Below are 27,049 nucleotides of genomic sequence, written 5' to 3'. Positions count from 1 at the left end.
TGAATTTCAGACATCAAAGATAAATGCATAAACCAATTAAAACCAAAAAGCTATAGAAATGATCATAAATCCAAGAGCTTATTCTTTGGAAAAATAGAGAAATTTTTGTTAGCCAATTCAAGAAAAAAAACCCAAGAAATAACAAAATAAGAGATGTGAATTTTTTATTTAAATATACAATGTGATGTAAATCTATGCTAATAAATTTTAAAGTCTTAGTTCTATTAAAATCAGAATCAAATCAGAATATCAGTAAAAACTGACTTAAATAAAATTTTAAAATTTATTAAAACTTCAAAAAAGCTTCTCTGGCCAAAAGGTTTTGCTGATTAATTTTTATGAGCTAATTCTCATGCAATATGAAATATTCCAGAGGATTAAGAAATTTCAAAACTAAAAGATTCAAGTTGTAAAACTGTTAAAACCCCAACAGCTAAAGGGCTGACAGGGCTGGTAAGTATGTACACATCTTACACACACAGGCACAAACAGACGCATACAAACCACAAACCAATAGTACTTCTTCAGAGAGATGAGGCATGCTAAATAAAAATTAGCAAACTAAATGCAGCAGTACATTACATAATAAATTACCAGGTAAATTTTACAGGAATCCACCAATACCTTTAATATTGAGAAACTGATTAATAAATCCGACCAACAGTTCATTTCTTTCCAAATTAATTTATAGTTTAATGCAATTCTCATAAAATTCTCAGTGGGATTTTCTTGGAACTAAAGTTCATGTAAGAATAAATCAGAAAGAATAGACAAGAGCATTTTGCAAAATTAAAGTGATTTTCCTGCCAGATTTTAAAACCAATTAAAAGTTGTACAGAAACTGATGATTAATGAAATGGAATAGAAAGCTCAGAAATAGATACAGGCACATATGAAAATGTGTTATATGACTTTTTAAGCATTAGGAACCAGTAGAGGAGGTATAGATTATTTTTTTTAAAAACTCTGCTTGGGAAATTAGCCAACGCGATGCAGTGGGAAGGGAATCAATTTGCCTTATTCCATACACCAAAATGAATTTCAGATGGATTAAGAAGTACATGTAAGAAATGCATCACTTTTTGAATACTGTGAAATATTTCACCGGTCAATGGGCATGAATACCTTTTACAACATAAAAAAAGCAGCAGACGTTGTTGTTAATGGCCTCTCCTCACTTTCACCAAGTGGCTGATTGCATCTGCTCATTTTCTCCCCTCAGGAGCCCACCCTGGAGTCTGCTGTGAGGTATTAGCACCATGGAACTCCACTGCCAGTGACCCACTGCCTCCGGCCGTACACGACAGTGCCTTGACCCAACAGCCATCGAATACTGTACGGATTTCCACCTGAGGAGAGGGCGTGGGGAGGCCACAGTGCACCCCTGCACAGGGCTGTCCTGATACCTCAGCCAGAAAGCAGACCCAGACTTCAGCATCAAGGTCTTGCCTACTCTCTGCCTTAGGCTCCCAGGAGAATCCAAGACAGAAAACCAAGACGCTGGCTTCCAACAGTAGAGCTCCAGTTCAAAAGATGCATCTTTTCCCTGTTCGCTTTGCTACTGCGTGTTGTCTTTAAGACCTTTTTTTTTTCCTTTTTTAATCCCTTTGAATCAACTAGTATTACATGTCAACAATTTATCCCAAAATATATTGTTGGGGTCGGGGGATAGTGGAGGGAAGGGTATTAACATTTAACTCATCAGTTCTTATTAATCTCTCACAAGCATCTTTGTCCTACAAATGCTAAGGAGAAAAGTGAAAACCCCTGTAGTGAGCACTAGGGGCTGTCTAACTTGGGGAGCCCTCAACTCTCAAGGTGTCCCTCCAGCCACCTCCTTCCTGCTGGCTCCTAGCCCACCACACCACCAGTTCCTCCCATTGCTTTGCAGTCACAAGCCACAGGACCGAAAGCTCTGACTCACCCATGCTGGCCCACATCTATCTGAAACAATGTCTCATCGAGAATTCAGGGTTCTTCCTTGGACTCGCTGAGAGTTACCTCGCTCTGAAGGGGGGAGAGGCTTGCAAAAGCCCACCACTGGCTTAACTTTAGCACTCTGTCTAGAATCAATAAGGTGTGGTTTAGCACTGACTGCATCTAAATGAGGTTTAGGTAACTGGATTATTGCAGGATATAGCCACACAAGGAAACGCCGTCCTCCAAAATGTATTTCCCAATAAATATTCAGCAGAAGTAGTAAAATGACCTTAAAGATAAAAATGGTTAAGACCTGAGAAAACTTGCATGTCTGAATAAAGCAAGGACAAATTGAATTCAACAGACGCAAGAGCTGACACTAACTCCACGTGTGTGGTAGCACATGCATGACTATTTACAGTGTATTTATAAAAGCAAATGGAACTGGAATTTCACTCAATTAATTAAGCATTAGCAACTTTTAAAAAATTTGCTCCTGATAAATTCTGAATCTGAGGAAGAAGGCAAAACATGGGAGGCAAGGGAATAGCATGACTGACGTATATTAAGTGACTGCTCTGAAGGAGGCAATGTTATTCTCATTTTAATCCTAATAGCAACCTTATTCAGTAGGTATCCCCACTTTTCAGATTTGGAGACTGAGGGCCAGAGTGATTAATTTGCCAAAGTCAGACCTTTAAGCTAATTATAACTCGAATGCCTGACAAAGCCTCATTCTGTGTTGTTTTCCACTTCTACTATCTTTTGCTGCTGTGCACATTTCCAGACCTGACTTGCGGCTGAAATGTGTGTTATGATCCATTCCTGATGGGGGTCTACCTATCTTCTGGTAATACTCCTTGCTGATGCTGTGTATGTGTTATCCAACAGAAATGACTCCTTTGAAATAAAGTAAATCTTTGGCTTTTTGTTCTGTTGGTGTTACTAAAAGCAAACAAATACAAAATTTAAAAACACAACAAAAAGATCTGAGTTCCAAATAGAGCGTTTTCTTTAAGAGGCATGAAAAGCAACTATTGTTGTGTTACAGTGTTAAAATACTCAGTTTTCTTTGACAAAAATGTGTACTGTGTAAGCCTTGCAAAAAAACAAAAAGAAGAAGAAGCCTGCTCTATGGCATTTGAATTTTTATAAAGGTTTCCTTGTGCCAAATAAGTGCAAAGATTTAATTTACTATTAAAATCCATAAGCATATGTTATAGTTCCAGATGAATTATTTTGTCATCAAGTGACTTTGATCTTCAGTGTCAATATTTATATTTAGATTAATTTTTATAAATGAAAATATTTTAATGGTTTGAGAAAATGAGGCCAATAGGACCATATCTTTGATGACTTCTGAAAGTATGCTTGCCTTCATGTTATATGCACATTGCCAAGAATTACTGTCAAGAGAAATGATAAAGAAGTAAAAGTCATTTACGGAAATAATGTCTGTGGGTGTGTGTGTTTTTATTTTGTTTGTTTTTGTTTTTGGTTAGAGAAGAGTGGGAGTGAAGAAGGGGTAGTCATTGGAGGGGCCAAGATTCAAAGCCATGGTTACCCCACACCCCATGTTCATTCCGGTTACACCACTCGCCTCTCCATTGCTTGTTCTACTGAGAACAGAATTTCCCAGGGCCACCTCCACTAAGTGGTCACTCAGGTAACACTAGCAGTTCTCAAAGCAGGGAGGAGGGGCAGTGTGATTTTGTGCCTCAGGGGACATTGTTGCAACTTGGTGGGGGCAGGGCATGCATATAGTGGATAGCGGCCAGGGATGCTGTTAAACATTCTACAGTGAGCAGGACAGCCCCCCACAGCAAAAGAGTTATCCAACTCAAAATGTCAGTGGTGCCAAGTTTGAGAACCCTGGGTGAGACCCTGGAGGGAAGCCTGGACATCAGTGGAAAAGCCCCTGCCCACCTCTGCAGGGACCACATAGCTGAGTGGCAAGCAAGGCAGCGACTCTCCCAGAGTCTTGCACAGGCTCAGAGGCAGTTGTTGGTCCTCTGAGGCTGGTCTGCCCAGACACTGGCCCCTGCCATCTCCAAATGGGACTAAGAACCAACCACTAAGCTGAAATGAATGAGGGAGTAAAAATATAAATAGAAGCCAAGAGCAGCAACACGGACAGACCTAGAGATTATCATACTAAGTGAAGTCAGAAAGACAAATATCATAAGGTATTACTTATATATGGAACCTAAAACAATGATACAAATTAACTTACTTAAAAAACAGAAACAGACTCATAGACATAGAAAACAAATTTATGGTTCCTGAAGGGGAAAGTGGGGAGGGATAAATTAGGAGTTTGGGATTAACAGATACACACCACTATATATAAAATCGATAAAGAACAAGAATTTACTGTATAATACAGGGAACTATATTCAATATCTTGTAATAACCTATAATGGAAAAGAATCTGAAGCTGTACATCTGAAAGTAACACAATATTGCAAGTCAACTATAGTTTAAAAAAGAAGAAGAGGAAGAAGGAGGAGAAGAAGAAGGAAAAGAAGGGGAAGAAGGGGAGGAGGGGGAGGAAGAGGAGGAGGAGGAGGAAGAAGACGAAGAAGAAGAAGAAGGAGAAAGAGAAGGAGAAGGAAAAGGAGAAGAAGAAGAAGAAGGAGAAGGAGAAGGAAAAGGAGAAGAAGAAGAAGAAGAAGAAGGAGAAGGAGAAGGAGAAGAAGTAGAAGGAGAAGGAGGAGAAGGAGAAAAAGCCAAGAGCCTCCTCTGCCTGATAGGCTAATGCAGTAATACTCAAGCTTGAGTGGGCATCAAAATCCCCTGCAAAAACACAGATCATGGGATAAATCCAGTCATCTCCGTCCTCAGTTTACCTCTGTCTACACTACCATTAATGTGCCTGGCACAATAACGTTTGCTAAACATTCATAACAAGCTAACACTTAGGTTGGTGGGGCATTTCAGATGGGGCTGGCTGGGAGAACAACACTAGGAGACCCTCTGAGATCCTCTTCAGGCAACATTTCTGGACCAAGAATTCCTGACTTCTCTACCCACCCAACCCCCAGACCGTATTCCCATAGGACAGCAAGACATGGAAGACAGCCAAGAGGGTCCAGCCACACTCCAGTTACCCAAGCATTCAGTCTCCCTAACCCAGAAGCCCAAAAACCTTGTATTGAGCAGCCAATCTGCATCAACACTCCGAGTATTCAAGAGAACTGGTTTGGGTCAACAATTTGAGTGTCAAGAGTGATGGGCAGCTACACTCATAGAAAGTTTACAGCTCTTCTTGCTTCTGGGGTAAATAGGAACAGAGTAAAGACAGTATTTTCCCCTAAGAAATAGGTGCTTGATTTGCCATGACAAAAAAAAAAAAAAAAAAGTGACCCAATATTCACAGCATTTGAAGGCTGCCAGGAAACACTAGGCTCTACTCTTTGATATTCCACACACCAGCTCTGTGGCTTATCACCTCATCTGTAAAATGGGGTTAAAATATATTCCTCATGGTGTTGTTAAAACGTTCATTGAGGTAACACATGAGAAAACTCTCAGCAGAATGTTTGATAACTATGGGTCCTCAATACTGGTTTCCTCCTTTTTCTCTTGGAGTAAGAAAATCATTCGAATATAAGCACCATGATTTATTTTGCCAAATGCTGTGCCTCAATTTTTGTACTCATAGTAGAAGAGATTATTGTGCTGCAAATATTCACTCCCTTAACCCCCTAACTCTGGGTGGAGTGCACTACCTCACCCCACTGACGTTGGGCTTGGCCATGTGACTTGCCTCATGGTTGGTGGAGCACACTTCTCTGTCTTCTGGCTGCTATTACAAAATATCAAAGACTGGGAAGTTTATAAACCACAAAAATTTATTTCTCACTGTTCTGGAGGCTGGGAGTCCAAGATCAGAGTGCCAGCACCGTCCGGTTGTGGTGGAAGCCTGTTGCAGACTTCTCACTGTGTCGCCACATGGCAAAGGATCTCTCTGGAGCCTCTTTTAAAAGTGCACTAATCCCAGTCATAAGGGTGGAGCCCTCCTGACCTAATCACCTCCCAAAGGCCTTGCCTCCTAATATCATCATTTTAGGGGTTAGGTTTCAAAGCATGAATTTTGAGGGGACACAAACATTCAGACCATAGCATTATCCAACCCTTGGTTTGGATCTGACCATGTAACTTGCTTTGGTTAATGAGATGTTAGAAAAAGAGCTACATAAGGGGCTTGAAATATATTTATGGAGTTGGGTTTGTCCACTTATATTTGCCGTTCACTATGAGCACAAGCCACAGGCAGCCCACTGGTCCAAGGAACAGACTCAGATCCAACCTACAGCCAAGATGAGCTGAGCCCAGCAGAGATCATCAAAGCCACCCCAGCCAACCTGTAGACATGACAGCAAGAATAAATCATTGTTCTTTTAAAGCACTGAGTTTGGGAGTGGTTTATTATGCAGTAATAGCTAACTGATACACTACGTGAAAAATTAGTTTTATAACCTTAGATTAATCCTTGTGTTAGTGATGAAATGAAGATGAGTGAATATCAAAAGTAAAATCATGGGCTTCCCTGGTGGCGCAGTGGTTGAGAGTCCGCCTGCCGATGCAGGGGACACGGGTTCGTGTCCCGGTCCGGGAAGATCCCACATGCCGCGGAGCGGCTGGGCCCGTGAGCCATGGCCGCTGAGCCTGCGTGTCCGGAGCCTGTGCTCCGCAACGGGAGAGGCCACAACAGTGAGAGGCCCTAGTACCGCGAAAAAAAAAAAAAAAAAAGTAAAATCACTTGCCAATATAAAAGATGTATAAGCAACTATTGAGCTACTTGCTTTGGACCTTCCATGATATATGAAACTTCTGTTACATTTTTTGGAAGGATCTCTCTCTCTCTCTCTCTCTCTCTCTCTCTCTCTGCGTGTGTGTGTGTGTGTGTGTGTGTGTGTGTGTGTGTGTGTGTGTGTGTTGATCTTTCACAAAGGGTCCTGTATTCATTGAAATTTTTAACAAAACTTTAAAGGACAGGAGGCATTTGGTGCGTTCCTTTAAAAATAACTTTCCAAATGACAGCCACTCTATTTTCTCCCAGGGGAAGTATTTCCCATACAAAATTTGCATTTTACAGAACAGTTGGTTGCGTGAGCCTTCTGTCTCTGCGATTGAGTTATAATTATGATAAAGTGCAGGTAAATGGAGTTGCATTTTAAAGAGCTTTCAAGGGACTGGAAAACTTTAATATCCACTTCAAATATTGGAAACCTCAAAGAAGTTATTCAGAAGGATCCAGTTGGGTAGAATCAAGTCCCCAAATATAGAAATATGTTTTATATCAAAGTTATCATGTTTGATAAAGATGAAAGATTAAAGGCAGTGCTTCTCAAACTTTAATGTGCAAATTCTGATTCAGCAGGCCTGGTGGGGCCCATGATGCTTCCAGATGATGCTGATGTGCTGGTCATACTTTGAATAGCATGGTTCGATAGAGTCCCTCAGAGCGTCCCCTGCAGAATTGAGGTCCAGGTACCCACAGCAGTAACCTGTTCATTAGTGCTTCTTTTGTGATTTTTCTCCCTTCATTCTCTCACATTCTCCCTCCCTCAGCATGTACTCTGGAGGTCACCTCCCCAATGAACTACTCAACACAGAATCTCCTTTGGGGAAACCCCAAACTAAGACATCCCCTGCACTGCATGTACATATTTGATTATCTTTCTCCTGCATTGACCTGAAAGCTTCTTGAGGAAGTGGGCTCCATTCATCCCATGCAGAGCCTGGCACAGAGCAGGTGCTTGAAAGAAATTTGGTTCACCTAGGCTGGCCATGGTGGTCCTAGCTTTAGACTATGGTTACCATGCCCAAGCGACTCAACTGAAGATGGTGCCCAACAGGCACCCACATGCCCATCCTGGGGTTTGGGGTGAGCATCCTCCCAACACTAAAGTGTATAGGAGGGATCTCAACACCAAGATGGAGAAGCAAAAGGCTCTCCCAAACCTCTACTTCACCCTCCCCTCTTTTCTAAAGACAGTGGAGCAACCCCAGGTGGCAGTGAACGGTCCAGGCACCTGCTGCCCAGAATCCAAAAGCACAAGCCCCTGTATCCACAGATACTCACGACCTGCAGGCCCCAGTGAGACACCAGTAACTTTGGCTTAGTTTAGCGAGTCTCTTAAAACACTGTCTCTAAGCTGTCCAAGAACTAACACAGAGTTCTTGGGTGCCATCACTCCTTCCTGCCATCACTGATAAGGCAGGGAAGATGCTGAGATGCTCACTTTTTTCACTGACTTCTTTGAACAAAACCCACGTGCTCAGCCGAGAACCATTTTTTCTCTGTGTGGATCTCTCTCCTTCATCCTTTGCCCATGAAAAGCCAGAACTTGGGGTACTCAAAGGTCAGAAGAGCAGTTTCCAAAGTGGGGTACAGACTACACAAGAGGTACAGAAGATGGTCCACTGAGGTCATGTGAAAGAACAATTAGTCCTTTCACTTATACTTATTTTTTATCTGGAAGTAAGATTTACCAATATTAAATATATGGATAGATGAAAGTACATGTAAGTAATTTATAAATGAATATGCATATTTTGGGGGTGCATTGTCAAACAGTTTTTACTGGTGGGATGTGTGGCCCAAAAAGTTTAAAGACCACCTACTAGTTAGAAAACCTCGTAAACTTCTGATGACTCAAATTCCCCCTCCAGCTAGTCCCCACCGTCACCCCTATCAGGGACAATGCTAACTCTCAAGATCAAACCCAGTGCTTAAAGGGCAGCTGCGAGAAGGGCAGAGGTGAGGAGGTTATCCAGAGAGACCCAATCTATTGGTTGAGCCCTGAAATGAGTGTTGATCCATCCCTTTAGGGAAAAGCTTTCTGTCAGTGTTGCCTGTTTCCCTTGCTCTCCTCCCCAGCACAGGGAGGAAATGTCTACTTACTACCCAGCTATCCTAACTGAACTTCTGAGAGACATCAAGTTATTGTTGCCTGGAAACAACCCAGTGGGCAGCCTTGAGGAGTGGGGATTTCCAATAAAGTTTCCTTGTGGCTCTTTGAAGTGGATAAAGTTAAATCTCTGCTTGTAGAGCCAGGTGAGCCAGGCTGTGAGCCAGGTGGACCAGGTAACAGCCCCCTCCTCTATCCAGCCTTGCCTTCCTTTGTATCATAGGGCCCAGAGCGAGCTAGCCAGGGAGGCACAGCAGTTTACAGACCCAGCAACCTAAGAGCCTCTGGGAAGTCTACTTGAGCAGGAAAAGTGCACCAAACACCCCCCACACTCCTGTCAACTCGTAAGATCTTCCATGACTCCAGGAGAGTCTGTCCTCTGCTGTCATCATAGCAAATCTGGGGAGTATGCCTTTGGCACCTCCCAGACAGTGCCACCAAGTTCACGGAGTTCTCAGCTTTGTACTTGCTCAGGGAGAGACAGGACTGGGGCCCTGGGGGCCTCAGACTGTGAGAGCTGCCTTCTCTTCCATGTACTGTGTATATCAAATGACAAGGGGCAGTGCTGGCCCAGGGCCGGGATATGCCCCAACCATGAGGTGCTAGGTGTCAAGGTGACAGGATGAAAAGTCATGTAATTGCTGTCCTCATTCACTGAACAATGTGGTAATTACTTAATTGAAGATGAAAGGACTATTTGCCGGCAGTGGTGGTGGTGTTTCCCATTTCACTTCTGTCTTCAACATGCCCTTTCTTTCTTCCCAGTAATGACAATAATTTGCACTTTCAAGACTGTCATTTCTGATTTATTCTTCCCTGCTATTTCATTCATTTCATGACAAACCAATGGGAAGTCAGAAAAAGATTTTCATCTTTAAAAGGAAAAGGCTGGACAAGTATTCTTTGCCCTGATAAATGCAGACCATGTGTCATGAATGCTCTACCACCGAAAACAGACTCTATGAATCAGTGCTTCCACCCTGTTTGTAATTTGGGTCTTTGTAGAACCATCCTGGTGATGAATGAGTTGCTGTCCTCAGTCTGGCAGAAGAGAGGTTCTTCTTTGTCTTTAAATGACACTGTTATTGTCTTTTCTGTGCCCAGTAGCCATTCTTCCTAGTGACCCTGGTCTGTTGAAATTTTGACTGTCTGTGGTACAACAGCTCTGCTGATGCCACTTGGCCAGTTGTCACCTTGGTGCCCATTGATCATTGAACTGTCTAATGACAAAGGAGTAAGTCACCCAGCCTTGACTTGAAGCAGTTAGGATTCTGTTCCCCTTGCCCCCACTCTGTCTTTGATTGCAGGGGAAAGTGGGCGTCCTGGCTAATGCTAAAACGACAGATCTAAATGTGGTTGGAAAGTCTGTTCCAGGCATCGTCAGAGCTGGGCTGTAACGGTGGATAATTCTGGACCATAGCTCCTGGTAGGGCCCCATCTACCCTCTGTGGGTCACAAACCATTAAAACTAGGAACTTTCTCAACTCTGCATTTTCCCACATTATATTCAGTCCTCTGGAATGCTTCCCTCTCTGACTTTGAAAACTCCTACCCATCCTTTAAGAAGGCTCAGTTCAAAAGTCATGTCCTCTCTGATGGTTCCTGATCCCTCCCCAGCCCAGGAGAATCCTAGTGTAGCCCAGATGGTTGGAGGTAAGAGTAGGATCCATGCCACAAAAAATCTAGGTTCAAATCTACACTGCTTCAAACTGCTAATTCTATTTCCCTTAAAGCCCAAAGACTTTCCCAAAAGCCTGTGAATTTGTACTTATGGAGATCAACGGTTTTGTGTCCTTATTGCAGCCTCTGTTTTGTATTGCATCAATCCAGAAGGGAAGTTTAACCCTTTCACCATTTGCACTTAAAACAACAGCAACAACTAAGAGATCAACCAGCCCTGTAGTAGACCTCACTGAAGGGTTGATGGGCAGCAGGAATTGGCAGAGGCTGGGAGTGGGGGAGAAGTCGGGGAGCAGGGGCATATAGCATATCACCTAGTAGCTGAAAATCTAATTTAGACCTTCCTGTTCCTCAAAAGTCTTTTTTCCAAACAATAGTGGGCTCCCCCCGCAGCACCAGTCTCCTCCTGTGCCCCGACTCCTCGTCTTTGACCTACAGAATGGCGTGGCCAACTCCTAGGGCCTCTCTGATGCCCTGACCCCACTGAAAACTCAGGGCATAAGTGTCCCACTTTCTGCCCCAATCACTTACCCAGAGACAGTTCTCTACCTGCTCAGAGCACTGGGACTCACTGTTAAGATATCATTCCCCACCTAGTTACATGATCCACTCCTTCATTTGTGTATAGAGCATTTTGTGTGTTTCCCTATCTTCATCCCATTCATACAGATATATGTCATTTATGTGCATGTCTGGATTGATATGGTGCATTTTGTCTAATCCATGATTCGTGGTGAGACACTGAAAAGTTCAGAAGGGAAGTGACCTGAGCAGATTTGTGAGTTTATTTTTTTTAATAGCTCTGAATTTTTAGTGTAAGGAACATATTGTATCAGGGCAAAGAGACTGTAGATAGACAAATTAGGAGACTTCCTATAGAGTCCAGGAAGAAATCAAGACAGCTTAGATTAGGACAGTGAGGAAGGAGAATTTTGTTGGATCCAGAAGACATTTTGGAGGCAAAAATGGGATTTGGGAATTGGTTGGATATGGATAGTGAAAAAGATTGAAGTGCGAAGGATGCACGCAGACCTCTGGCTGGTTCTATTCATTGAGCTGGGGGCTGGGGAAGGAAGACTCCTTTTTGGATATGTTTGATTTGAGATGTTGGTCAAGTGGAGAGGTCTGGGAGGTGGGTGGATCCACAACTGTAGAGATCAGGCTGAAGTTAAAGATCAGAAAGCTGTTAGGACCTGGATGGAGCTAGAAGCTGTGCCTACGGATGGGATCACTGATGGAGCTTATAAAATAGGATAAGGACCGAGGGCCCTGGCCCTGTAGAACTGGACTGGCAGAGGGAAGAGCAGTCAGAAAGGTAGAAGGAAAATCAGGAGAGAATGATGTCTCAGGAAACAAGGAAGTTTAAAAAGGAAGTGAATGAGTGGCTACTGAGCAGTCAAGTAGTATAAAGACTGGAAGACATCAGGGCTCTGATTTCATGACCGGATTGCACTAACCAATATAGAAATGGAAGCACAACGTTGAGCAGAATCTCGATAAAAGGATCAAGTTGGGTCACATTGAGTTTACGGTGCTTCTGAGACATCCTGATGGAGATAACCACGTGAAGATTATAAACACACATTCACTCACTGAATTCACTGAATTCAGCAACATGTCTTAGTGTCTAGGCTTTGCCAGGCCGGTACCCAGCACGAGACAGGCTGGGCGGGTTGGAGGGGCGGGGGTCAAAGATCTGTGTTGAGCATCTCAAATCCACGAGTCTGGCTTGTTTTCTGTTCTTTCCTGTTCCTTCACGGCTCCTTCATGGTGACTTTTGCTCCTTTATTTTGACTGAATGACACATTTGGGATTTGGAAAATGTGTTCCTGCTGCAAAAGAACTTGGATTCCCTATGATCTTGAGCATCTGTATTACACCCTGAGGCTCTGAACTGTGTGGGTGGAAAGGATACTTAGAGTTCCCTGGGGTGCTTTTTAAGAATACACATGCCGGGACTTCCCTGGTGGCGCAGTGGTTAAGAAGCCGCCTGCCAATGCAGGGGACACGGGTTCGAGCCCTGGTCCAGGAAGATCTCACATGCCGCAGAGCAACTAAGCCCATGTGCCACAACTACTGAAGCCCGCGCTCCTAGAGCCCATGCTCCACAACAAGAGAAGCCACCGTAATGAGAAGCCCGCGCACCACAACGAAGAGTAGCCCCTGCTTGCTGCAACTAGAGAAAGCCTGCATGCAGCAACAAAGACCCAATGCAGCCAAAAACAAATAAATTTATTTAAAAAAAAAGAAAGAATACACATGCCATATATCTGGAGAAAACTCTAATTCGAAAAGATACACACACCCCAATGTTCACAGCAGCGCTATTCACCATAGCTAAGACATGGAAGCAACGTAAATGTCCATCGACAGATGAATGAGTAAAGAAAATGTGGTACGTATATACAATGAAACATTACTCAGCCATTAAAAAAGAATGAAATAATGCCAGTTGTGGCAACATGGATGGACCTAGACATTATCACACTAAGTGAAGTAAGTCAGACAGAGAAAGAAATATCATATGATATCACTTACATGTGGAATCTAAAAAAAAATGATACAAATGAGCTTACTCACAAAACAGAAAGAGACTCACAGACATAGAAAACAAAATTAGGGGATTTCTCTGGTGGTGCAGTGGTTAAGAATCTGCCTGCCAATGAAGGGGACACGGGTTTGAGCCCTGGTCCGGGAAGATCCCACGTGCCGCAGAGCAACGAAGCCCGTGCACCACAACTACTGAAGCCCACATGCCTAGAGCTCACGAGCCACAACTACTGTAGGCTTCACACCCTAGAGCCCGTGCTCCACAACAAGAGAAGCCACCGCAATGAGAAGCCCGTACACCACAATGGAGAGTTAGCCCCTGCTCGCCACAACTAGAGAAAGCCAGCGCAGCAACAAAGACCCGACGCAGCCAAAAAATTAATTAATTATTTTTTTAATTAATTAATTAATTATTTTAAAACAAAATTATGGTTACCAAAGGGGAAAGGGGGGAGGTATAAATTAGGAGTATGGGATTAATAGATACACCCTTGTATATATAAAATAGATAACCCACAAGGACCTACTGTATAGCACAGGGAACTATACTCAATATCTTGTAATCATATATAAGGGGAAAAATCTGAAAAAGAATATATATGTGTGTATATATATATATATATATGTATAACTGAATCACTTTGCTGTACACCTGAAACTAACACAACATTGTAAATCAACTATACCTCAATTAAAAAAAATTTTTAAGGAATACACATGCCAGCCCCCATCCCCCTTACAAAATCCTAACATTTCACACAATTCTACTCCCTAATCACCTCCCCACCCTTGCCCAAGACACTAGTGATGCTGAAAGTAGGTATTCCTGAGTTGGAAGGTGACTCAGAGACCAAGCAGAAAGAGTGGAGAGGAGCGAAGAAAGGAGTGGCAAGGTCCCCAGGTTTCCTGCCAAGGCTGCTGGGTCAGTGGCAGCTCCATTAGCGGAAACAGTGAGAACAGATTTGGGCATTAGAAGTACTTTCTCTTGCTCTGAAGTTTGCTCAAACTTTCGCTTGAACTGATTTTGCAATCTCCACATTTTGTAATTAGCTACTGTGAAAGACATCTAAAATGATCATTCTGAGTAACTAAGAGAGGTCCTTCATGGACTGCTTGTACCATTTCCTCCACTATTTGTAACTTAGCATTCTGGCTGTACAGCCTGGTGACTGAGTTTATGGCTAATAATTTCTAATATTTTCACAACATCCTAGCTCATGCATGAAGACAAATCTCATCCCATCTGTTTTTTCTGCTAATGGGTCAGTGATGTCCCCACAGCTAAATTATAGCAATTATATAGAAAATAACATGTTTACTTTGAAAAGCCAGATTTGGTTTTCGTGGCTGGGTAGTTTTGACAGATGCACAACTGTTTCTAAGAGGGTGAAGGTCTTTACTCTTTTACATCTGTAAGAAAAAACCACATGGAATCCCTTTCTGCAGTTACCGTAAAAAATGCTATTGAGGATATTGTCCATTATATTGCCTGGGGTCCTTTATTTTGGAATTATACTCCAAGAAGCAATGACATTGCCCTCCAAACTCACTGCTATTACTGACAGCTCTGCAAATTTTCATGTTTCTGTGGAAAAGTATTATTATTAAAGATGGCTAATATTCAAAGGGGATTGAGGTGAGCTGAACTCAAGAGTAGATTTTCTTTTATTTAATCTGTTTTCTCACTCTCTCTCTATGTCCTACCCATTTCTCAAAGCTGAATGGCTTTATTTACATAATTCTCCATGTTTGTTTCCCTTCCTCAAAGATGCTTTTGATGCAGAATAACTTCCTCTCCATGTTTATTTTTCTTTAGCACAAGGGGAATTCTAATGCATTTCCTTTTTGCCAGTAGCTCATGATAACCAGTGTAACCCAAGTGGAAGAGATCTGAGACCCTACCTGGTGTCATGGATATTTGGAAATAGCTGTCTCCTCTACTTCAGCGCTATCCCCCTCATCCTGACACCATGATGCCACTGAATGCAGATGTGGGGTTGCCTGTCCACTGGGCTCAACTGTCCTCTGCTGGTGACCACCACTCATAACCCAGCCTTTGGGAGGCACACTTCCTTCCCTTTGCTTCCAACACACCACCTCCTGATTTTTCCTCTTATCTTAACAAACACATAGGCACAGTTTGAGCAGAGAAGGAGTCACTATTTCCAACTCCTTTGGAAATAGTGTGACCAATGATATGGAAGAAAACCAACACAGGGTGATGTCATAGAAGCCAAGAGAAGAAAGGAGTAGTTCACTTCATCAAATGCTGCAGAGAGGACCAAGTCAGATGGAAACAGTGAGATGGCATTGGGTTGGCAATATGGAAGTCAAGCACACTTGGGCACAGATGGTCTCAGCATAACAGTGGATGTGGAAGCCTGTTTGGAGGGGTTAAGGAGAGATGAGTCATGAGCAAGTGGAGAGAGTGATAATAGACAACTCTTTGGAAGAGTAGAGAAATGGGTCCTGGCAAGAAAAGAATATAAGTCAAAGGGATTTTTGTTTTTGTCCTTTTAAGATGGAAGATTCCAGAGAATATTTGCATCCTGGTGGAACTAATTCTCTCTATATAGAGATATTATAAATGCAAGAGGGAGAGGGGGATACTTCCAGGAGAAACATCTCTGAAAGGGCAAAAGAGGAAAGCAGGGATACTTATCCATGGTAACAAGCTGGCAAGGCAGAGAGCAGAGGTACAAACACAGTGAGATTTGGAGATTTGGTGACTGGATGATGTTTGTTTCCATCTGATTGCTTCTATATTCTTAGTAAAATATGAACAAGGTCATCAGCTGAGAAGGAACACAGGGGATGGAATTTGGGTTTGAGAAGAGAGAAGATGTATGAAATCATCATTGTACAGAGTGAGAAGAAGAAAAACATCCTAGGAAGTGCAGTAAGAAGTGTGGCGCTGACTGCCCATTTGGGATTTGTGGTCCAGAATTTTAAATGAGGCCAAGGTAAATAGAAATATTGCCTGGAAAGCACTTAGCCCTGACCTGGTACATAGTGCACACCCAATAAATGCAAGCTATTACTATTTTGACACATGAATATTTCTTCTTTTCTTTGCTTAGATGAGATACAATCCTGTCAAAAGAAAGAAGGAAGGAAGGGAGGGAGGAAAGAAGGAACTGAATCTTCGGTTACATTGTTTTACCAGTATTGCAAACCCATTAAATAAAGAAAATGTTTCCAATAAAGAAAGGTGATTAAACTCAAAAGTCTTGAAAATGTAGACCCAACGGCCCAAGAAACTGACAAAACATGAAGAGCATAAGGCTGTTACCACAGCTTTGTCCAGCCCTGTGACATAAGGACATCATCGTTCTGGGATTACACACCATAGTAGGCAGACTATGATATGGGCATATTGAATGTAAAAAAAAAATAACTGGTGTCTCAGTTAAAAGAGTAATAGAATCAATTAAGTAGCTCTCATATTAAAGTGAGCTAAGAAAAGAATTCAGGCAAGCTATTATTACAACGAAAATATCGCCATAAATTTGAGACTTGGGAACGTCACTGGTCTATCCTTGAAATAAGAAGCAACAACCTCCTACATCATCCCACTTCCAGAAAATGTATGAGGTCCTATAACATGCAGCCTTAACTCCCACACTGTGGTCCTCGACCTGCCCTTATTGGGTGGGGAGAGGAGGCAGTGTCCTTGGAGAATAGAGCCAGCTGATCAATTAAAATCTGTTTGTTTTTTTTTGCATCTTATTGAGATGACCATACAGCTTGTGTCCTTAAATTTGTCAGTGTATTGGGGAAGGGAGGGATCAGTCTCTTCACAATGTGGTAGTGCACCATTTCTGTACTTCCAAGTTAAAGCTCAATGAAATGATGCTGTGTGGCTTTCCAAATGTATGTTCTCAGTACCCCTTTACAAAGAGCTTTTCTGAAACTAGGTGACTTACAACTATGATGTCCACTTTTCTTTCCCATGCTGTCAAGGGGTCTCATCTCCTCTGAGAGATACAAGGTCTCCGTCACCTCTGCTCGAGTATCACCAAGTCTCCATTCCCCTTCTCGGTGTCCCAAGGTCCCTCCAACGCTACTAATTAAAATGCAACTCCTGGGAGTAGTCTTGGTTGTGTTCGAGTTGTAAAAGTCTGTCATTGTGATTTGTTAAAGACTTGGGGTGTGGAGGATTCCTCAGTCCCTGGCTGGTGAACATTTCTCTGTGCTACTACAAAATGGCAAAACTTTGTATTTCAACCTTTGTATATTAAATTCTGAAGCATTTACAGCAATTTTAATAATATACTTGCTTTTGAAAGGTTATCCTGGCATGTCTGGGTTAATAATATTCTTTTGGATACAGTACTGACTTGATTTGCTAATATTTTATTTAATATGTTGACAATGAATAAGAGAAACTGTTTACTTTTTACTTTTTTGTATCCTCTTTTTATTACCATTTTATTGAGATATAATTCACATAACATACAATTTATCCATCACCATAATTAATTTTAGAACATTCTCATAACTCAAAAAAGAAACTACAGAACAAATGTATAGGTACCAAGGGGTAAAGGGGTGGGGTGGGAGGAATTGGGAGACTGGGATTGACATATTGATACTATGTATAAAATAGACAACTGATGGGAACATACTGTGTAGCACAGGGAACTCTACCTAATGCACTGTGGTAACCTAAATGGGCGGGAAGTCCAAAAGGAAGGGGATATCTGTATGTGTATGGCTGGTTCATTTTGTTGTGCAGTGGAGGCTAACACAACATTGTAAAGCAACCATACTCCAATAAAAATTAATTTAAAAAAAAAGAAACTACATATTCAATAGCAGCCACTACCCATTTCCCCTCAAACACACCCCCAGCCCTAGGCAACAACTAACCTACTTTCTGTCTCTATAGCTTGGCCAATTCTAGACAATTCACCTAAGAGGGATCATACAGTATGTGGTCTTTTGTGACAGGCTTCTTTCATTTAGCATAATGTTTTCAAAATTCATCCATGTTGTAGCATGTATCATTCCTTTCATGGCTGAATATATTCCACTGTATGGATATACCAAATGTTGTTTATTAATTCATCAGTTTATGGACATTTGGGTGTCCTGGGTGTTTGAAAATTGGTATGCTTTGCATTGGGTACAAAGTTTTACATATATCTATTGCACCAAACATATTAATTATATTATTAAAAATACCTATATCTTTAATTTTTGTTTACCTTACATGTCTGTTTCTGAAACAAACATGTTACTGTATTCCATTATGACTGCAAACTTTTCAATTTCTCCATATTTTTCTTTTCCTTTTCTGCCTTATATACGTTTTGCCAAGTTGTAAGGAATATAAAAGTTTGTGATTCACATTCTTGGTCCAATATAACTTTGATCCAAATGAACTATCCTTCTTTGTCCTACTTAATGTAATTTTTCTTGAATTCATTTTTCCTAATAATATTGTTATATCAACCCTACTTTTCAACTAGCAGTTGCTTACAATAACTTTTTCAATCTTTGTCATTTGACCTTAAATGTGTCATAAATAGCTGCTATATAAAGTTTTGTGACCATTTTTCATCAAAACTAAAGAGGTTACCTTTTAATAGAAAAATATAACATTCACACCTGTGATTACTGACAATTATGTACTTTTTACATCTTTATTATGACTTAATGTTTTAAATTTACTCTGATTTCTTGTTGCTCTTTTATACCTTTTCCTGTCTTTTGTTGGATTGAAAAATGCAAGAAATTTCTGTTCTTCTAGAAATCACCCATAAAATATTTCACCCTCCTTACATACCAATATGATTTGGACATAACCATCATTTTTGCTGATTTCTTTATGCACCTATATTCTTTTATCCCATGTCTTTCTCTTCCTTGGGTTTTTAATTTTTCTGGAGTATATCATCAGTATTGTCCATGGAAGTAAACTTTCTGGGTTTTTAAACATTTTGAAAATGCCTTTATTTTGCCTAAATACAGGATTTCAGGTTCAAAATCTCACGATTTTAAAGATATTTCATAATCTTTAATAATCCAGTGTTGCTAGTATTTAAGCATGCAGTTTCCTCCATCAACTGATTTCTGGGTGTTTTGTTTTTCCTTTAGGAGGAAAGAAATGTCTGACCCATTGATGGTACATCCTTGTTGTTTAGTGCTGGATTTAGTCTTCCCCAAAATATATCTTTTCTGACATTATTAGGGATCTTTTGATAGTGAAGATACCAAGTTAGCCATCTTGAGCCAATTACTGTTCCCTTCTCTTTAATGATAGTGTAACCCTTGATTATTAAGTTTAATGATCTATCATTCAAGTTCCCACTGCAGGTTAAGTAGGTTTCTAGAAACATGATTTTACTTTTGGCTTTTGCAAATACTCATAATAATGAGTTTTGCTCTAACACAGTTCTGCTATTTTCAGTGATAAATAAAAGAATTAAGTCCTTCTTAACCTATAACGTTTTCAAGCATTTCATTTATATCACGCATTGCTAATATAACAATCAAGTGTTCACGATAGTAAGTTGAGATTTTTAAGTGACTTTTTCTGACCTAGACACTAGATCTAGGTCCTCCTAGATGAGGAGTCCCACATCTCTCAAGAACCGGCCTGCATTAGGATCCTTGGTGAGTCACCAGGAGCAGCTGGTGGGAGGCGTGACCTCAGCGGTGTTGAATTCAGAGTGCAGCAGCTGAGGCAGATAGTTAGTTATGCTCACTGAAGCAGGAAACCTGAGCAGCACATCATCACAAGGCCGCCGCAACCAGCAACCTCTGGATGGATGAGGACCCAAGGTCCTCACCTGTTAGCATGTCTTCATGACTGGCTGATATAAGAAACAACTGCATAAAACCCACCATTGTCCTTCACGGTAAGCAAACTGCTGGGGACACTGTTCACTACATCACAGCATCCCCTTTATGATAGCCCAAGAAAAACACCTCCTGTGGCTCTGGGCCAGGCAAAGTCATTCCTCCTGCACAACTAGTATGTTTTCATCCTGTAGACACATGGACTTCCTAGCTGATTTTCTCGTTGTCTTACCGTTAGGAAGTTAAAAGCCGGATCTGGGGTCTATCTCTAGCTTTGGGGGCTTTTATTTCTCAAATATTCTAACTTTTTTTTTTTAATCTTCCCTGATTCCTTTAGTCAATACTACTGTTCTCTGCAAGTGATCTAAACTCCCTTTGGAAATAAGGCATGAAATAGTCACCTTAAACTAGGCTGGTACCATTTAGAACTAAAAATACTAGATTTTAAGTGCTTTAATTTGTTCCTTTTATAACTTTACATATAGGTCAAATCTTTTCACTCTAAACCAGTGCTGTCAATAGAAATAGTATGTGAGCCATATGTAACACTGAATTTTCTAGGAGCCACATTTTAAGAAGTAAAAAGAAGCAGGTGAAATTGAGAAAATTTAAGTCTTCCAAAGGTCAGTGTGTACTTTATAGTGAGAGCACATCACAGTTTGGACCAGCTACACTACAAGTGTTCAATGGTCAGGTCTAAACACAAAAGCTATGAATGATGACCAGGGTCAGAAGAGCTTTCCAGATTATAATTACAACGTATCCGACCTGTATTCATAGTTGGCTTTGATTGAAGATTTCTGAGCTCCTGGGGGTTTCTGATGCAAACACTAGGTCTTAGAAAGTATAAGCTCTCCTGACAGGGGTAATGACCATGGCAACCCAAAGACTTCTGGATCTTTTTTAACTTGTCTATGTTCATTTGTTATTTTTTTTCTTGACTGGACCACCCTTGGCTCGTTCTAAGAAATAACATAATATAAAATGGTTTGGGGCGTCTAGTAACAACGGAGGAAAACAGAAATAGAGATGCATTTTGCTGATTCTGAACTTCATCCAGAGCAGTATTAAAAATTACTTTAAAGCATGCTGATAAAGGTACAAGACCAGAAAACCACTGTAGGTGTAATCAACTAATGAACAACAAAAAATGTTTGATTCTCCTTGTTTTAGAACCAGCTCTAAAACTTTACACTTTAGTTTGGATAATAAAAGTGCTATTCATTTAAATCAGGACTAAAAGACCAAAAATGCAGTTAAATTCCTGAGAGTTGAAAATTTGATTTTTTTAGGGAAATTATTTAACCCATGAAAGCCTCCATTTCTACATGAATATAAACAGAGTAATAACTACATCACAGAATGGCTATGAAGATTAACAATACTGTGTATAAAGCTTACAACAGGCAAATAGTATGCACTCAATAAATGGTACCTATCATCATAGTTAATCACTAAAGATTATTAAATCCTGGTATTCCTAACCTGGAGTCTGCAGATCCTTGGTCCATGGCTAAAATTGCGGGGGTGGGGGGATTCCTAAAATTGGATAGGGAAAAAAGACTCCACCTACATTTTCACTAACCTCTAACCCAAATTTAGCCTTTCCTCCATTATGAATGCTGGCAACATCCCAGTAGTACCTGAAGGATCTGTAACTTTGCACCAATAGAAGTCACAGATATTTTCATATTACACTTCTGATGCTACAGACATCTCAAAATATCTTTTATCACCTTTTTAAAATTCCAGCCTTTGTGAGACCTGCTGCTAGATCTTGTTAACTAATGCATTAGTAAAGAAGCAATACTATGTTATCAATGTACTGTTTTTAATTTCAGTATAATAGGTTTCCTTTGTAATCCTACATGTTTTATTTCATGCACTTAAAGCATTATTCTGAGAAGGGGTCTATAGGCTTCACAAGACTGCCATGGCACAAAACAAGGTTAAGAATCCCGAACTTTTAGTCTATCTCTTTGCTTCCAGAAAGCGAACCAAGTTTGACAATTGAGCACCTGCCTGGGTGAGCCCATTCCCATAGTCTCAGGTTTGTTCTCCTGTGTTTAGCTTGATAGGAAGATATTACTGTTCTGGTATCAATCAACCTTCTGTCAATTAACCTTCCTGTTCAAGGTTCTGTATTTAAGTTGATGGGCTGATTTTCTGGTGTGTTCGGTCGACCTGGGGGACATACATGGCCCCACTGGATGCCAGGCCCCTGCTGAAGGTGGGCAGTGGTTCTGAATTGTGGTCCCACACCAGTAGCATCAGCATCTCCTGGCTGCTTGTTGGATTTGCAAATTCTCGGGTCACACCCCAGACGTCCTGAAACAGAAGCTCTGGGATCTATCAGTCTGTATTTTATTAAGCCCTAGGGGAGATGCACGTTAGTTTGCGAACCACCGCGCTAGGGCATCGGAGGGCAGCCCAATCCTGGGTAGGAGGCTCCCACCTCGACCCTTGGTAGGGACGAACAGGGTTCCTGCAACCGGACAAGGCGGGAGGGGAGGAGGAGAGGTGCTGAGGGGCAGCCATTAAGTCGAAAGCCGGGACTAGGGACCTTGTTCTGCTCCTGTACCCCGATTTCACTTACATTACCCAAGGCCTCGAGCGAGGGTGACTGATGGAGATAATCCCCCCCAGCACCGAACACTCATTGCTGCCACTGTACCGCGAGAGAAGGCGAGTCAAGGGAGAACCTGCGAGAGCGCGGGCAGTACGGCGCTAGACCTACGAGCTCTAGCCAGATGTCTCTGCAGCCCTCTGGACCCTTCCCGGCCCCGCCGCCCGCCGCTGGGGGGCGCACCCCCTGCTGGGAATTGAGGTCCCGGAAGCCCGCCCGCTCCAGGCTTTCCGGGCTCTCTTGCCTCGTGAAAACCACAAGTCCCAGGGCGCCAAGCGCGGGAGGGTCACGTGGGAGGGGCGGCGGGCGCGGCTAAATAGTCTCCGTCGGCCATTTTGTCGGAGAAGCCGCAGCGCCGCCTCTTCTCTCGCGTCCTCGCATCCGTTGCTGCCGCCTCTTCCTCCGCCTCCTCCTTCGCCTCTTCCTGCCTCCTCCCGGCTTCCGCCGCCGATCCAGCCGCTTCCCAACCCCGGGGCGAAGCGTCTCCTTATTTATTTCCGTTTTCTCGCCACTACCGCCTCCTGACACGGTGATCCGGGCGGGCCCCGCAGGAATTTTATCCCCTCACCGGCCTCACACTAGTATCGCATGTCCACTATCCAGAACCTCCAATCTTTCGGTAAGAGCGGGTCGCCCCACCGCCCCTCCCGTCCCCCCACGTCCCCTGCGCGCCTCTCGGCCGGTAGGCCACCGCTGCCCGCCCTCGCCAGGGCCGCTCGCCGGACCCCCGCCCCAAAAGGCCCCCGGCCGCCCTCCCCGCACCCCGAGTGGGGCTTTGTCTCGGTGCCCGGAAGATGGCGACCGGGCCCCTGGCGACCCCCTCTCCGAGGGCGGCCCCCGGAGCCCCGGCCGCGGGCCTTGTGCCGCCCCCTGCCCGCTCCTGGACCCTCCTGCTGCTCGCTTCTGCTCCCTGCCACCTCTGCGACCCTGTTCCGCCCCCAGACTTGCCCTGCTGATCGCCAGGGGGGACGCCGGCTCGGGCTGGGGCATCGGCGTCCATTAGCGGTCGGGGTTGTTCGTGGCTGCTCTCGGGCGCATTTAGTAAAAGATGCTGCGGATCAGGCCTCTGATCTGTTACAGGGCAGTGGGCCAGTCTTCTCTACTTGCGTAGTAATACGTAAAATTACTCTTAATATACATATATAGATCTTTTTTCGAGGCAGAGTTAGGGTTAAATTATTGGGGTGGCATTTGTGAATGTTTCTGTTGTCATCAGAATGTAATCGAGATGACGCACATTTTTATAGTGGCTCTAAAATTAAGGTCTTAAAATCTCTTTTCTCTCATTAGAGGATTATGTTCAACGATAACATCTAAAACAACGTTTTTCTGTTCCGGTATCAGTGGACATACCTGTTTAAAATCTCTTTTTGTGAAAGTACCTTGTAGGTTTTATTAATACTCTACCCTTATCACTCCCCCACATCCGCACCTGCAGAAAGAAAGCAGAAGCACTAGAACCTTCTTTGCTGAGTTTCTAGATTGTAGCGTAGCTGTATCTGGAAATTACTGACTAAAAGATATTTTCCTGCTTTGGATTTTTTTGTATCCCTTTGCAGACCCCTTTGCTGATGCAACTAAGGGTGACGACTTACTCCCGGCAGGGACTGAGGATTACATTCATATAAGAATCCAGCAACGGAACGGCAGAAAGACACTGACTACTGTTCAGGGCATTGCAGATGATTATGACAAGAAGAAACTTGTGAAAGCTTTCAAAAAGGTAAAGGTGTTAGGGAGAAGAGATTAAAATATAGTTATTGACACACACGTCTAAATAGGATTACGGTTCACACCTTTTACTTCACGTTAAAGTGGGTTAAAATGATTGGACCCAAGGAAACTGTGTTCATACTCTTAATTAACATCCAGATAATCTTAGGGTGAAAGTAAAATATCATTGTATTTGACTCAGTTATGCTGAATCTACTTCTTCAGAAATTTGCCTGTAATGGTACTGTGATTGAACATCCTGAATACGGAGAGGTTATTCAGCTTCAAGGTGACCAAAGAAAAAACATTTGCCAGTTTCTCTTGGAGGTGAGTGATTGGGTGCTTTATGTACAACCTTGAGATTGCTTCTAAAATTGTATTTAAGGGCAATGTGAATTATTACCTACTTAGTAAAAAAATCATGTGAATGAAGCACATTAGTTGTACTTATTTGGGCAGGAGTACCAGTTTATTTTGTCATTAGAATGACCTGATCATTCCTGTGTCCATTTAGGATGTTTTGTGGAATGTCAGGATATTCAAATATGTGTTGAGTTTTTGTTATTAACAGTTTATGCCACAAATACAGTGTTGCAGTAACCTATTAACAATGATTCTTTTTAATGACTGCTCTGTCTTCTTAGGAATGAATTTATGTGTTACCCAGAGTGATTCTGCTAAATTAAATTTTATTTTGCAGGTTGGCATTGTCAAGGAGGAACAGCTTAAGGTTCATGGATTCTAAAATGAACCTAAATACGTGGAGAATTTCTTGAATAATTTTGTTCTCTAAACCAAGTTTGGCTGCCTTGTGAAATGATTCTCTGCAGTAAACGGACTTTTCATTTATTTAATCATTCAAACTTTCATTCACATCTGCATGATTACAGAAAACATGGGGTATGTAGGCTAGTAACACATAAGAAAATTGCAGTAAGATGGTAATGAAACCCCGTATTCATCTTAACATGTTTCCAATGGAAAATATTTTGTTTTGAGTGTTTATTTGTTTATTGTTCAGTTTATTACTTTTCACTTGATTAAATTTTTTTGTTGTATTAAACCATGTATGTTGCAGCTTAACAATAAAAAAAAAATCTATGAATCCTTTTGTGAGCAGTTAGGCTCCCAAATCTAAGCAAGTAATATACACATATAGTTTGTTTTTTATAATTGTCTCATTCTGTGTATTCTTTCCAGTTGATTTCAGATGCTGTGAAGAGCTAGAGGAGAACCTTTGTTATATATGTAATTTTGTTCTTTACTTACTTAAAAATGAGTAGAAACAGTATAAACTCAGAGCTAAGAATTTGCCAGAATGTACTGTTAAATTTTTGAAAAGAAAATGAAGCATAGTTTAAACTTACGTATTGGCACAGAGAATTATTTTATTTATTTTTATTGGTTATGTTAGTGGGGAGCCAACACAAGTCTATCCCTAAGTGACAGACAGTAAAGTAGGTTCCTGACATAAAATAAATTTAGTCACAGGCAGTGCCCTGCAAGTGTGGGTGGAAGGCATTGGGGTTAGGGTTAGGGTTAACTTCCTAGAGTGCTAGAAAGTGACAGAGTTGGGGTGCCAGCCAAGGGCTTCCAGCCAGAAAAGCCATGTTCTTTCACTAAGTCACGGTTTGGTATTCACCAGAGGAAGTAAGAGCCAAGGGCAGTGGTGCATGGGTGTTGAGGGTAGGGTGAGAAATAAGAGAATTCACAGTTCTTAATTACGAGATTTCTGCAGCTCATCCTCTTCAGTTCCAGACTTCTGCTTTTTATTGAGCTGTGATTATCTGCTCAGTTACACAAGCTGTATCATTAAAACCATTTAGCCAAGGCAGAGAAATACATCTACAGTAGTCACCTCTTTATCCAAAGGGGATACATTCCAAGGCCCCCAATGGATGTCTGAAACTGCAGATAGTATCAAACCCTATATATATTATGTTTTTTCCTATACTAAGCGGCAGATAGCATATACAGTATGGATACGCTGGAGAAAGGGATGAATCATGTCTCGCCCAGATGGAGCAGAATGGTGCAAGATTCCATCTCCTCACGCTACCCAGAATAGTGCCCAATATAAAACCTATGAATTATCCCTAGAATTTTCCATCTAATATTTTTGTTTTGGACCATGGGTAACTGAAACTGCAGAAAGTGAAATCTTGGATAAGAAGCGAACTATTGTGTAGATGTGTGCTTTTTAGCTTAATGCAGTGGGATAATGGTGTGAAAAATGTCACTGCATTCTGTACCGGCTTAACCTTTCCTCCTGTTCCAACTTAATTGAGAAATCCTCACTTTCTACCTGTAACATTTTGTAATGATTCCACCTCACATTGAGAGGTGCTGTGGAAATCGTTATGAAAATGATAAAGCAGAAATTTACATTAACACGCACATTCAAGTGTTCATCTATGGAGATCTGAGGTAATGCCCAGAAAAGAATTGACTGTTGAGATTGATTGAACAAGAGGTGGACAGGACAAGGGAAACCTCGTTAGATGGAAAGAAAAAGGCCCCTCCTCTTGGCCCCCACAGATAAGCTCTTGGCCATCACTTTATGTGTCAGGCCACTCCCACTAGATAGGATCAAAAGCCTTGAGTAATACTTCACTCTGGATTTTGTGAGGAGCACCTCTTTCTGATCCCTCAATCTGAGTCCCAGATACCTGATTGGACTTGTCACCTGTAGGGCAGTCCCCATCTGATCCCTCAATCTGTGAGCCCCAGATACCTGATTGGACTTGTCACCTGTAGGGAAGTCCCCATCCTTGGAGCGAGAACAGTATCGTGCACCCTTGTCTTTGAGCAGTGCAATGGAAATAGCTACAGA

The 27,049-nt window shown here is 42.0% G+C and overlaps 3 protein-coding genes and 1 long non-coding RNA gene across 5 annotated transcripts in view; 3 read left to right on the top strand and 1 right to left on the bottom strand.

Moving 5' to 3' along the window:
• The window catches only part of MYRIP (myosin VIIA and Rab interacting protein), a 219,655-nt gene extending 216,340 nt beyond the window's left edge, over nucleotides 1-3,315 (top strand). For both annotated transcript variants that reach the window (XM_079935218.1, XM_079935219.1), the window contains exon 17: nucleotides 1,223-3,315. In XM_079935218.1, the coding sequence (XP_079791344.1) occupies nucleotides 1,223-1,255 (33 nt within the window). In that variant the 3' untranslated portion in view covers nucleotides 1,256-3,315. The remainder of the gene's footprint in view (nucleotides 1-1,222) is intronic.
• The window catches only part of LOC307193356 (zinc finger protein 621), a 279,464-nt gene that overhangs the window by 101,588 nt on the left and 150,827 nt on the right, over nucleotides 1-27,049 (top strand). The gene's annotated exons all lie outside the window — the stretch shown is intronic.
• The window catches only part of LOC307193359, a 263,564-nt gene that overhangs the window by 141,096 nt on the left and 95,419 nt on the right, over nucleotides 1-27,049 (bottom strand). The window lies entirely within an intron of this gene.
• On the top strand, nucleotides 22,822-25,389 carry EIF1B (eukaryotic translation initiation factor 1B). The gene is made up of 4 exons (XM_079934281.1): nucleotides 22,822-23,122; nucleotides 24,063-24,226; nucleotides 24,442-24,543; nucleotides 24,917-25,389. Exons 1-4 carry the CDS (start codon nucleotides 23,092-23,094, stop codon nucleotides 24,959-24,961), a joined length of 342 nt encoding a protein of 113 aa, XP_079790407.1. The 5' UTR covers nucleotides 22,822-23,091; the 3' UTR covers nucleotides 24,962-25,389.

This window comes from Stenella coeruleoalba, assembly GCF_951394435.1.
Source record: "Stenella coeruleoalba genome assembly, chromosome: 10".
Taxonomy (NCBI): domain Eukaryota; kingdom Metazoa; phylum Chordata; class Mammalia; order Artiodactyla; family Delphinidae; genus Stenella; species Stenella coeruleoalba.
The sequence above is the reverse complement of the archived record's forward strand: the minus strand, read 5'-3'. Positions and strand labels throughout refer to the sequence as shown.

What these genes read in the sequence shown, in the direction of transcription:
- EIF1B (XM_079934281.1), top strand. Translation starts at nt 23,092, where the DNA reads ATGTCCACTATCCAGAACCTCCAATCTTTCG. An exon ending in CCAGAACCTCCAATCTTTCG is followed by an intron (nt 23,123 to 24,062) that starts GTAAGAGCGGGT and finishes ATCCCTTTGCAG; the next exon opens with ACCCCTTTGCTGATGCAACT. An exon ending in TTGTGAAAGCTTTCAAAAAG is followed by an intron (nt 24,227 to 24,441) that starts GTAAAGGTGTTA and finishes CTACTTCTTCAG; the next exon opens with AAATTTGCCTGTAATGGTAC.